Genomic DNA, 12,335 nt, shown 5'->3' with positions numbered 1-12,335 from the left:
TCTTACTATCCTTAGGACACAGGCTAAAAACAAGTACCTTTAAGCTCACTTCTATTCAAATAATATCACATCAAAAGCACTTGAATGCAAAAGCTAATTTTGCTCCAATTATTCAGCTTATACTTGCAAACCGGTACTTACAAATTAGTGAAAATATTATACTTCACCTACTTGTAACAAGCAGGTACGAAGAAATATCTTAAAAAGCAGTTTTCTGAATTGCATTCGAGTTACTATGACTTATCATATCATATACAAGATACCGTACACAAGATACATAATCCTGAACTCTAAACATACACATTAATGCACACTTTGTGGCACTGTGATGTTAGTATTTTAATAATTTGAATGTATCATCCCATATCACATTTCTATTTAGAAGATAAGAATTGTTTTTCCCTCCTCTGGATGGAAGTATTACTTTATGTTTAGTTGAAGAGAATTGAAGACTCCAAAAGAGAACGTAGATCTAACAAATGTTAGTTTCAATGCTGGCTGATTAAAAACTGCTCCAAGACAGAACACTAACTGTGACTTCTGAAAAGTTTCCAAACTTTGAGTGGCAAGTGTTTTTTAAAATCAATATATAACAGCACACAAACTCTTCACCAACTATAAATTCAACACAATCCTTCCACCAGGATTTTCTAGATAAGTTTATTTCTGTAGAAAAATAAAACTCTTTTCCAACAAGATATTAAAAATAACTAAGGAATAAATTAGTATCTACTGGTAAAAACAGAAGTAGTGAAATCAAACATGGGAATGACTGGAAAATACATCCAGAGGAGAAGTGACATGTCACATGAAGAACAACTCTCTTTTTGAAATAATTTTGAAAACGAAATTATTTCAAAAGTTGAAATATCAAAGAAGATGAAAACAGTGGAGATGTTATTTTTCTTAGAAGAATTATTTTTCCCATGTTTAACAAAAATCCTTCTCTACTCATTTAAAAATATATAATATAATTTGCTCCAGATGCTGGCTGATATGAATTATAGTTTTACTTGGCAGGAAGTAAAGGAACAGGACTATACTGCAACATGCATACTGAAACTAGGTACAACAGTTTTATTAGCATTTCTTCATTTCATTCTATCCAACAGACAGGAATTCAATTGTTAATCCCACTTCCATATTGGTGCAAATCCAATTGGGTTATTCATTTAAAGAAATCTATTTTATTATCTCTCTTCTCAAATGTTATAATTCTTAATATGTGCCTGTTTATATACATGTTTAGATCTAAAAGCCACCTGTTTAGATATCTTTTTTAGTATTCACTCTTTCAACTAGCATCAGGGATGTCCATTTCCACTACTTATTCCACTTCAAGCTGTATTATTTCAGAACAAAATAATTTAGTTAGAAAAGTATGTAGTACAATACTTCGTTTGCTTTACTTACTCGAAGAGCTCTCTGTCCAGCAATGCTGGTAAATCATATTCAACAAGCAGTTCATAGCTATGCCACAGAATCGCTGCTACACAATGCAAGTGGGAAGGAGATGGCATCAAAAGACCATACTCTCTTGTTGAGCTATTTGGACAAATGTAGCTGACCCGGCCACTTTTTTTCATAGCTGCAACTCTTGCAGAATCACTGACCCATTTTAACAGTGCTTGAATCCTGGAAGGCAAGATGATGTAGTACATTACAAAGGGTCAAAGAAACACTCAAAAACAAATTAACTTGCTCTCTCTGAGTAGGTTGATTTAGGCATTTATCACTTTCTTTGAAGCAGAGATCAAGAATGAGCTCAAACTCCGTTTTCAAGACTTAAATCACTAACAGCGCAAAAGAAATTAAAAACACATATCATCTTTGACAGTCAAATGTAAGTTTTCTTAGTACAGAAAAGGAAAACATAGAAGGTAACTAAGTTCTAAGTATTTGAGAGAAAATTCAGCTGAACACTAAGAGTTTTCTCACTTTCCTAAGACCAAATAAGAGAGGGGAAGCCTTCTCTGTAAAGGATGGAAAGAGCTGGAACGGAAAGCTGAAAGGCTTCTTTAGATTTAGGTGCTTCCAGTCTGTATTAAAAACCAGATTTTAAAAGGCTCTGCTTTCGTGTCACTATTTAGCGAACTATACGCACTCTCACAGGATAATCCAAATAACATTACCTATCTTTTGTTCCAGGATCTTGAGTTGTTCCCAGCTGATAAAGAATGTCTATTGTGGAGTCAGAAGAGAGACCATTTAATCTTCCAAACAGTAAAGGGCTATTCAGATCTTGCCGCATTCAAAAAAAAAAAAAAAAAAAAAAAAAAAAGACAAGAAATGGGGGGTTTGGGAGGAAGTGGGAGAGGGGAAAACAACAGAAGTACTTACATACATATTTTTTAAAAGTACTCACAAAACTGTTAAAGAATTGCAATGTTAACACTGAACTGAGCTTTGCCATTAACATATGCAGGCTAAGACATCACTATCATGATATTCCACACTTAATATGTTCGATATAATGTCCAGCCTTACTATAGAAGAATAAAATTAATTGCAACATTCATCAGACAGAAGACTTGCAGATTTAACTAGTAGGATTTTCCTCAACGTATCCCAAAAGGCATAGAATCCAGTCACAGAATCAAGAACATGACTAATTACAATAGAGCTGTCAAGCCTCATGCATCTGAGAAGCAAATGTTTGGTTCAATATGGAAGCTCATTTAATTCCAATTTTCCCCAACATGACTTTAGTCCAGGAATTCCTTGGATTATTTCCAACTCATTTTCTCCATCCTATATTCCCCATCTCCTGTCCTTTAGTAAACTACTCTCCTATTTAACAGCATTCCAATAAAGGAGAATGTGCTACTCTGACACATTAACTCATGGTGAAGTATCACAGGAGGCATTTTGTAAAGGTGTTTTCTGTTAGAATCAGCAACTTCAAAACAGCACAAATAACAGATCTCTTTTACTGGAAAGCCACTAAACAGCAAAGCGATATAGAATCATAAACATGCAAAAACCCCACAGTACATTGACTGAAGAGCTGCTGCTGTGGGACAAATCAGTTGCTGAATAATTGCCTCACTTTGTGCTATTCAAATTTTACTCCATCCTACAGCTTATTACAGATCAAACATTACCATACTTACTATCCTTAGAACTACTCTGAGGTATTCTTTATGTTGAAACATCCACACTGCGTACAGGTATACACACAGCTGCACTTAGGATATACTGCACAGCCTACTTTTGTGACTTCACAACATTCCCCTTATCGTATATTCTGCACTGTTTTACTATTTTAGAGCTACTCAGACACAAAGCTCTGCCATGCCCAAAAACATAATGGCAAGATAAACAATGCTGCCATGAAAAAACAGCAAGTATTGGCAAACAGAATTCAAACTCTGAAAGTAACATGCAAATACTAAATTTGTAATACAAGCAACTTTTAAAGCAACAATTGAAAAGAAAGACAATGCACTCACCTGCAGGGTCACTTCCTGATGCTGAGCAGTTTCTGAGAAGAATGTCAATCAATTTGAGGCCTATTCTGGTGGACTGCAGCCCAATTTTTACAAGCACAGCCTCAATATTTGGAGAATGCATACCACAGTATGGTGACATGAGTAATGCAGCACATGTCTGCAACAGATTAGCAGTGGGTGCTGCAGCACTAGCCATCATTCCTTCTAAATCACTTATATGAGTGAGGCAGTGGTGCAATAATCTTAACCATCCAATACTGAAAAAAAGAAAAAGAGGGAAATGAGCAAAACGTGTCATTTCCTCATTCTATCTTTCATCTTGTATTAGATTCTATGACAAGTATTGCAGAAAACTTCTGTGACACCATAAGGCAATCTGAGAAAAGTAAATTGAAATAACTCCATCTAAGAGTACAATGTAACATACATTAGTGTTACTGTTGCAATTACTACTTTGAGTTCCTAAGAAAGGCAGGATTCATGGGTAATGGTAGTATTTTTATGGTTTTGGTTTTTTTTTTTTAGCATTATATTATCATGTACAGGGACAAACCACACTTTTTTCTAGCTCTGAAGAACTCCTTACAGCCTGCAATAAATGCGTATGTAATGGCAAAAGTCATATAAACATGAAAGATGAAATAGCACATCTCCTCACTTGGACACAAATGGATCGACACACAAGGTCAAGATCCTGCAGTAATAGTTGGCAACTACTTATTACACATCTCTCCTAAAAACAAGGGCTTTTGAGAGGATTAATAGTTTGCAAAGGCAGGGCTAGCTGTGCACCTTTTTAGGATCATTCACAACCTACAGTGAAAATCAGTGAGCACAGAGTCCCACCTGACATAAAAACCACAGGAAAACTACAGAAATTAAATTTGTTTCTCATTGCATTTCTTTCCCAAGATCTCTTTTGAACAATATTGCTCACTATTCCTTTTAATAATAACAAGTAATCCTAATGCAATCTAAATTGTACATGAAATAAATGACACCATTTCATTAACAAGTTTTCATGCTTAATTTTGCCCACTTTTTTGAGATGGGGAGGCAGTCAAACTATGGGAAGCTTGTAAGATATATCTTACACAAAGTTTGCATTTTTATTTTAGGAAAAAAATATTCCAAAATATTTATCATGAAAATAATAAATTCTCAGCTATGTCTAAACCAAAATTATACTGAAGCTTATTTAATGTATCTATCAAATTACTGCCATGAATCTTTTGAGATACTTATCAAAATAAGCTGAAAACTACAGTAAAACATTTCAAGATGTTCAGAACGTGCACTCACACTCTCTTCAGTAGTAATTGTTTTTGTTTAACTTATAGCTAACTTTTTCTGAAGTACAAATATAAAAGAAGAACAATTTGTCTATGAAAATCGGTTTTGCTGCTGTTCAAGATCATGGATCAGTTTCAGTTACACAGCTTCTATAAAATATACGCCAGACAGCATGCATGGTTCTCTGAATTCCCATACTTTCAAGTTTTGTTTTTTCTCAAAGGCATAAAATACTTAAAAATTGTCCTCATATCTCCTTTTCAAACTTAAAAACAACAAGATTCAAAGCTGAAACATTCCAAAGTCATGAATTTTAATCATTAAGTAAGCTAAATTTCAATCAAATCAATAACCTAAAATATTTACCTGTAAATGATTAAATTCAGGTTGAAAAATATTGAGGTTGTCCTTAAATGTCTGCTTTTATTTTAAAAGTAAGTATGAAATTCAAAATCACACTTAAGCCAATCAAAGCTTTTGAAAAGAGTTCTTGCTTATATGCCAGAATCACAACATTCAGTTCCTATTTCTCAATTGTTTGTAAATAGAAATATTGGATACAACTTCCACAAAGCATTCTGTTGTTCTATTTCTGCTTCAACACTTACGTAAGTTTCCTGACTTTAGAAGAGGTAAGAAATATGCTGCTACTTAAATATTTTTTGGACAATTGTCTATAATTACGAACACCAAATGTAAGTTTTAATGCTTTCACATCCTTTGTTTTTGTTCACCACTACAGAGATGAAACATTTTCATTTTACACATACAGAAAATGCACGCTACAAACCATGCTCTAGTCTCTGTCAACTGATACTAGAAGCTTACCTTGTTTTAGAGACCTGATCCTCAGAAGGAAGGAATGGATTATTGACTGTTGCAGATGAGGTGTTTCCAAAAGCTGTGAGGCCCAACAGTTTGATTTGAGAGAGGCCTAACGTACTGGCATCCCGTGGACGATGGAGACGAAGACAGACAGCTGATGCAACTTCAGCTTTTACAAGCTGTATTTTTATGTATGTGAGACCGCTTGTGATAACAGGAGTTGACAAAGGTAACATATTGACACCATCTGCACTTATTTCAACAGATACTGATGAAGGGCAAGCTACGGAGCAAGGTAAGAAGGTTTAATACCATTTAAAAACCTGAACTGGTTTGAATTTTAAGCATTAAACATGTATTCATTTTAAGGATGAAGATGATGAAAACAAACTTAAGCAAACACTACTGCAAAACCACAGCTATAGTATGTGTCCTGTGTGATAACACACGGTGAAATGCATCAGCATTCGGATACATGGGTTATGCAGCTTATTCCAAGGACGTGAGATGAAGAAAAGTCCTGTCAGTATAAATATCACATTTTTTTCTTTTTTGGGCTGTGGCAATAAGAGCTAAGGAAAATAAGAAAATTTCTCTCTCATGCTTCATTGCAACTCCCATACAACTCCACTTTGCCTGAAGGCTTGTGATCAACATCACATTCTCTTAAATTTTGAGAAGTTTGAGAAGTTTTCTGGCATACTGATGTTAATGCCACGAGACATGCACTATGATACATGAAATCAATCAGAATCAGAGCCTTCAACTCTCAAGAGAAGCTGAACTAGGAAGCTTTTCAACTCATTTATTGGCATTCTTCATACAATATATCTGCTTTTGTTCTTCTGATGTTGTTTCTGACACTGCTAAACCTTACTCATAAAACTTTCAAATCAGTGGTGTCAGCAAATATACTTACTTGCAAGAGAGGCGAGATGAGGCTGGATGTGTATCTCTTTGAGCAGCACTGCTGCAGGAAGATGAATTGTGAGATCACACCAAGCCTCCTCAGGTAAAAATATGTATGACCATGCAGCAGATCGAGCTCTTCTATGTGGAGGAGTAGCCTGTAACAGTACTTCAGCAGGTTGGGCAGTAGGGCTGCTTGAGGTGATGGAACCTACAAAAAAAAAGCAGAATCAACATTATTTATACATATTTATTAATTAAATCCAGATTAATTTACCACCTGAATTATGAAAAACAATTTTTAATATCTGTTTTGTTTATTCATACATTCCATACATGATCATGGTAACTGCTGACATATTTTAATAATTTTCAAGTGTTTTATATATAGTTTGCCTATCTACATGAATGTGCATATGCTTGAATGTTAGCTAGAGTATATCTGCTATCAAACCCCTGAACTTTTCATCAAGATTTAATTACAGAAGCAAGCCAATCAAAAGGTCCAGGTTGAACAGTATGCTTATAACTTGAACTCTGTTCATTCATAGTAAACCTAATGAAAATTTTAAAGGTTTCAATATTAAAATGGTAAGAAATGTCTTTATAATAATAATCTGCAAACATTTTTTCTGAAAAAGTTTTGTTTAATATGAGAACCCTTTTTCTAAATTTAGACACCAAATCCAAAAGCCTATAACTGTATCAACAATCTACTTTTCAAATCTTAGAATGACTCAAGAACAAAGTAAAAAGACCCAGACTATGCCATCTCTAGCAAGATGTGTGGCTCAGCAAGACTGGATCTGTGCTGCTCCAACTACAAATACATGAGGTGTTTTAATTTTGAGCAGCTCCATCTGCATCCTATGACTGACTGCCTATTCTTAGTTAGAGGTGAATTCCTAAAGTACACATTCTGACACATTTTCATCACAAATGAATTCAGTTTGTGCCTGAGATAACATCACCCAATGAGAATCAAAGTGTAGAAAGTGAAGTCCATCGGAAGGTACACTTTAAAAGAATGCTCTCAATAGGAAATGAAATATTAGGATAGATAAACTCAAAGCAGAACACCAATAACTGCAGCACTTTCCAAGGCTGAAGATGAAACGTGCAAGAAACCACTGTGATATGTTTAGGATTTTCACTACTGAAAGTGACTGCGTGCCAACATCTGCAGGTTTCTCAAATTTATCTCTTCAGAATTTGTGAATAGTGAAGTAGATTAAGAATGGTTCCACATTCTGATAAATAAACCTTCTGTTTTCTTCCTAATGTCATTTTATTTGATTATTTTAAATTTGAATGAAAGGACTGAAAGGGACTTCTTTCTTGTCCGACAGTATTTCCAAAGCTTTTTAAAAAATAATCTGTTCTTCACTCATGACACTAAGATACTGGGCATACACATTTGTCAGCTACACTGGGCTAATGAGCACCAACATGAATCAAGACATTAGTAGTGGAAGAAAGAAAACCTCAGCAAAATATTAGAGTGCATTCACACATTAAAACTCATGCATTTTAATATGTGGTAGCCATTATATTGATACCAAAAAAGCACTGCAATTCTAACAAACGTTCATAGCATTGATGCATCTAGGTACAAGCATGAGAACAGTATCAGCAAGAATAGCCCAATGCTCCAGTATCTGCTGTGGTCTGACCTAGCTCTGGCTCATTCTGAGTGAAATGCTATGAAATGCTTCTGTAACAGCTGGATTAAATCTGTTGTGCATTAAGTGCAGCCAGTGAGTCTCAGTGGATTACCGCAGAAACTGGTCTGGAACTGTGTATTCAAACAACCCAGGGGAGGAAGGGGCTTACTTTGATTCAATGACTACATCACATACTGACCATTTCCTTTCCTTCCATCCCCCAACCAAACAAGCTCTTATTAACATGGAGGAGGAGTTCACCAAGCAATTTCTTTTCTCACTCAGCAACATCTTGAAACACTAGTACCCTCTTTGTTTAGAAGGTGTGGTAGTACTTCAATATTTGACACAGTACCTCTTGTTAAGAACATGATGTGTGCTACTGGACAGTCAGCTGAATATGAGCCACCACTGTGCCCAGGTGGCCAGGAAGGCCAATGGCATGGTGTGGTGAACAGGACTAGGGAAGTCATCCTGCCCCTGCACTCGACATTGGTGAGGCCTCACCTCAAGTACTGTGTTCAGTTTTGGGCACCTCAGTACAGAAAGGACATTGAGGTGCTGGAGCAGGTCCAAAGAAGGGCAACAAGGCTTGTGAAGGGCTTGGAGAGCATGCCCTATGAAGAGAGACTGAAGGAATAGGGGATATTCTATCTGGGGAAAAGGAGGCTGAGGGGAGACCTTATTGCTCTCTTCCAATAACTGAAAGGTGTTTACAGCGAGAGCGGGGTTGGTCTCTTCTCGCTGGTGACAGGATGAGGGGAAATGGCCTCAAGTTGTGCCACGGTAAGTTTAGGTTGGATATCAGGAAACACTTCTTCACAGAAAGGGTTGTTAAGCACTGGAATAGGCTCCCCAAGGAGGTGGTTGAGTCACCATCCCTGGATGTGTTTAAAATCTGTTTGGATGTGGTGCTCAGGGACACGATTTAGTGGAGGGTTGTTAGTTAGGGTAGTATGGTTAGGTCATGGTTAGACTCTATGATCTTTAAGGTCTTTTCCAACCTAAGTGATTCTATGATTCTATAACTCTATGACGCAGATTCAAATGGCCACTGGATATTAAGGTGAGAGAAGGTTGTATTACTTACCCAAGGGTGCGAAATTGTGAATTCCCTCTGCATTATCAGGTTCAGAAGCTAGCACTCTGGCTTTCAAACTACTGTCTGTTGCTTTGGTGGGACCAGAATCAAGGAATTTCATAATAGTTGAAACCATACTTCTTGCTGTGTTAACAATAGCTCTTGTGCTCGTTACCATGTTGTTACAAATAAGCTGAACACCACCTATGCATAATTGGGATGGGAAAAAGAACAAAACCTGTTCAGAAGCCTGTGATAGATTCTAAGCAAATAAACACATATTTAATCAATTTGCTTCTCTAGACATCCATCTGTATTCCTGAAAGTGCCATAAAATCTACAACAAATCTTCTACTTGAAGCACCCAAAGAAAACACATTCTTACCCATGTCATGAAAAGCCTTCAGTGCCTCGCTTGTGTCCAAGACTCGTAAAATGAACCAGAGGAGTGGTTCAGACAACTGACAAGTGGCAAGAGAACCCTAAAAGAAAGTTAAGAAATACAATTTCATACAGAATTAGAAATTAGAATAAGAAATCCCACCACAGTCAACCTCTCTACCACAAAATAGCAGTATCATCCTCCAGAAGGTACACTCCTACACAAGAGAAGCCTTTGTAGTAAGGAAAAGATTAAATGACAAGGTAAGTAGTGTCATGGTAATGTGCCATGACAAGTAGCTGAAGGGAATTAAGAATATTGAGCATTATATATACACAGTAATACAAACACAATAAATGTATTTCCCACTTGAACACAATGAAACATTCCATTCACTTTTAGCCAGGAATATTTACAGGAACACCAAAATATCCTTAGAGAAACTCCTTAACTCTCTCCCCCTTCAGAATGATGGAGACTTCCTATCTTCTGCACCACAGTTATGTCGGAAAAATATTAAGATCAGTCAGTTTACTGACATGACTATAGCTTACTGTATCAACCAAAATGTAATCATCTTGAAGAACAGCAAAGTTAAAGGGAACCTACCTGTCTTCCCATATACCCACAAGCCATGTAAGTAAGAATTGGCTGAAGCATCACTTGCACCGTTGTTGCTTTCTTACTAAGTGTTGTCAGGATAGTGAACAATCCATCTCCAACTGATATTGCATCTAAGCCACCATGAAAGTTTTCATGTTTAGTGAGATGTAAGCCACTTGCACCTTAGTGAAAACAGGAACAGTTCAAGGTTCAGAAGCTGAGACCTAACAAATTGTTACAGCATAGAGGAGAACTCAAGGATATTTAAATTTCATTTCAGCTAAATATTGGCATGGATTTTACAAGAAGGAAAATTTTCAGGTTCATATAAATTACCATTAGTTCTTTGCTTAACATCTGCATCTCTATTGGAAATACCTCTCTTTGAACTTTTCTTCCCAGTGTTACAGTTCAGGATTTATTCAGTAATATTGATTACATATTTGCTGAAAAGGAGGAAGGAAAGCAGTAGAATATTCTTCCCTAAGAGAAACTACCTCTGTAAAAATTACTGCCTCCCTGAGCATATGACATCAATTTGAGCTTTTAAAAGTGGTTTTAGATTGGAGTTGGGGAAACGGATTTCATTTCCCTTCCATTTACAGGAACTGGAATTATACTCACAGAAAATAATATAAAGAATGTGTTTAAGTGATCTTTGCAATATGCCTTAGAGAAACATTTTGGCAAGAGAATTGACAGCTATAGTACTTTAATCACCTTTAAGTTGTCAAGAAAGAAAATACTGGTAAGCTTTGAAAGCATGGAGACAGACAGAAGTCTCTTAGGACTCGATCTCTGTGGTGTCTAGAAAAGTTAAAAATAAATGACAGTCGAAGAAGGTGTTGCAAAGATTTTAGATTTTGAGGCATGGGAAAGGAAGGGTAGGATGGGAATACTACTACTTATGTGATTTTCATAGCCTGTCAATGAGAAAGCATAAAATCCTAATGAAATGCAAAGACAAAACTCACAAACATTTTAACTTCATGTGACAAAAGAGTTATAGAAGGCTATCCTGGTTCTTGATCTACTGGCTTTCAAGGTACAGTAAATGAACATTATTAGCAGAAATTCTGACACAAGAGCCATTACTTACTAGTGCATATCTGCTTAAGTCTTACGGTTTATCTTTCCTGGGTAGCCAGCATTCTGCACTACCCATTACATGTTTACTACTAAATGCTGGTAACTGATTTTTGGATCATACACATCCTTGGCAGCAATCTTAGAGAAACGTTTTGTTCAAAGAAGTTGTCTGGAAAGAGCTAAATGCAGATTTTCTTGAAGGAACTAAAACCACAAAGAACTGTGTTACATCTTCCCAAAACACTCACACAAATTAGTTTCAGTAACCTGTATCAAAAGACCCTGGGGCAAACAATCCATTGAAGGGATCCAGTTGGCCCAGTGCTCTGAATTCTATGAAAAACATTGAAATAATGCTATCTTTCCAAACTGATTTCTTAAAAAATACAAAGTATTTGCTAGACACAAAATGATGGTTCAGAAAGACATAAAAGTTGAGGAGAGTGTTTGAATTTCACCCCCCAAAAACATGTACTCAAAAAAATCAACCATGCATAGAACAAACTACTTTCAATGTTGCTTCATATTGCATTTGTGATACAACACCAACTATCCAGAGTGAAGGCTGAAGCATTTAAGAATTAATTTCAGGAAGATTCCAACAATGCACTTCAGGCTGTTCAAGTCCTGCCTGCTGTTTGACTACTGGGGATTGCTACTTTCTCAGTTGTTCTTATAACAAATGGACCACTGGTCAGACATTCACAGATTCTCATCCAAAGAACACACTGTTTTCTGACACCACTTTGGTTAAACACTTTCACATCCGCTTAAGACAAATCAGCACAGAAGACAACAGAGAAACTTTCTTGGAAATAAGAGAAACACTATAGAGTACAAAATTTCACAATTATTTTTGTATCTAAATGAAGTGCATGGTCCAAGCCTATTTTTCTGTAAACCGTTCTTTTACTTTTACACACACATTACCATTCATGTAGTATTTCATCTGGTAGTTCAAGGTGTGCAAATAAACTGTATGTTATCTTCGCAGCTCAAAAGCAAGTCTCAAAGATACCTACTTGGAGAAAACACAC

The 12,335-nt window shown here is 36.2% G+C and overlaps 1 protein-coding gene across 7 annotated transcripts in view; it reads right to left on the bottom strand.

Moving 5' to 3' along the window:
• Positions 1-12,335, bottom strand: part of BIRC6 (baculoviral IAP repeat containing 6) — a 167,700-nt gene that overhangs the window by 74,800 nt on the left and 80,565 nt on the right. For 6 of the 7 annotated variants that reach the window (XM_048938004.1, XM_048938008.1, XM_048938005.1 and 3 more), the window contains exons 47-54: positions 10,216-10,391; positions 9,610-9,706; positions 9,234-9,428; positions 6,490-6,690; positions 5,574-5,853; positions 3,453-3,709; positions 2,133-2,241; positions 1,414-1,635 (exon numbers count right to left, since the gene is read on the bottom strand). In XM_048938004.1, coding sequence (XP_048793961.1) covers positions 1,414-1,635; positions 2,133-2,241; positions 3,453-3,709; positions 5,574-5,853; positions 6,490-6,690; positions 9,234-9,428; positions 9,610-9,706; positions 10,216-10,391 — 1,537 coding nt within the window. The remainder of the gene's footprint in view (positions 1-1,413; positions 1,636-2,132; positions 2,242-3,452; positions 3,710-5,573; positions 5,854-6,489; positions 6,691-9,233; positions 9,429-9,609; positions 9,707-10,215; positions 10,392-12,335) is intronic. The other variant, XM_048938007.1, reaches the window with a different exon arrangement.

The sequence above is a fragment of the Lagopus muta genome, chromosome 2, assembly GCF_023343835.1.
Source record: "Lagopus muta isolate bLagMut1 chromosome 2, bLagMut1 primary, whole genome shotgun sequence".
Classification (NCBI taxonomy): Eukaryota; Metazoa; Chordata; class Aves; order Galliformes; family Phasianidae; genus Lagopus; species Lagopus muta.
This window is presented reverse-complemented; position numbering and strand designations above follow the sequence as displayed.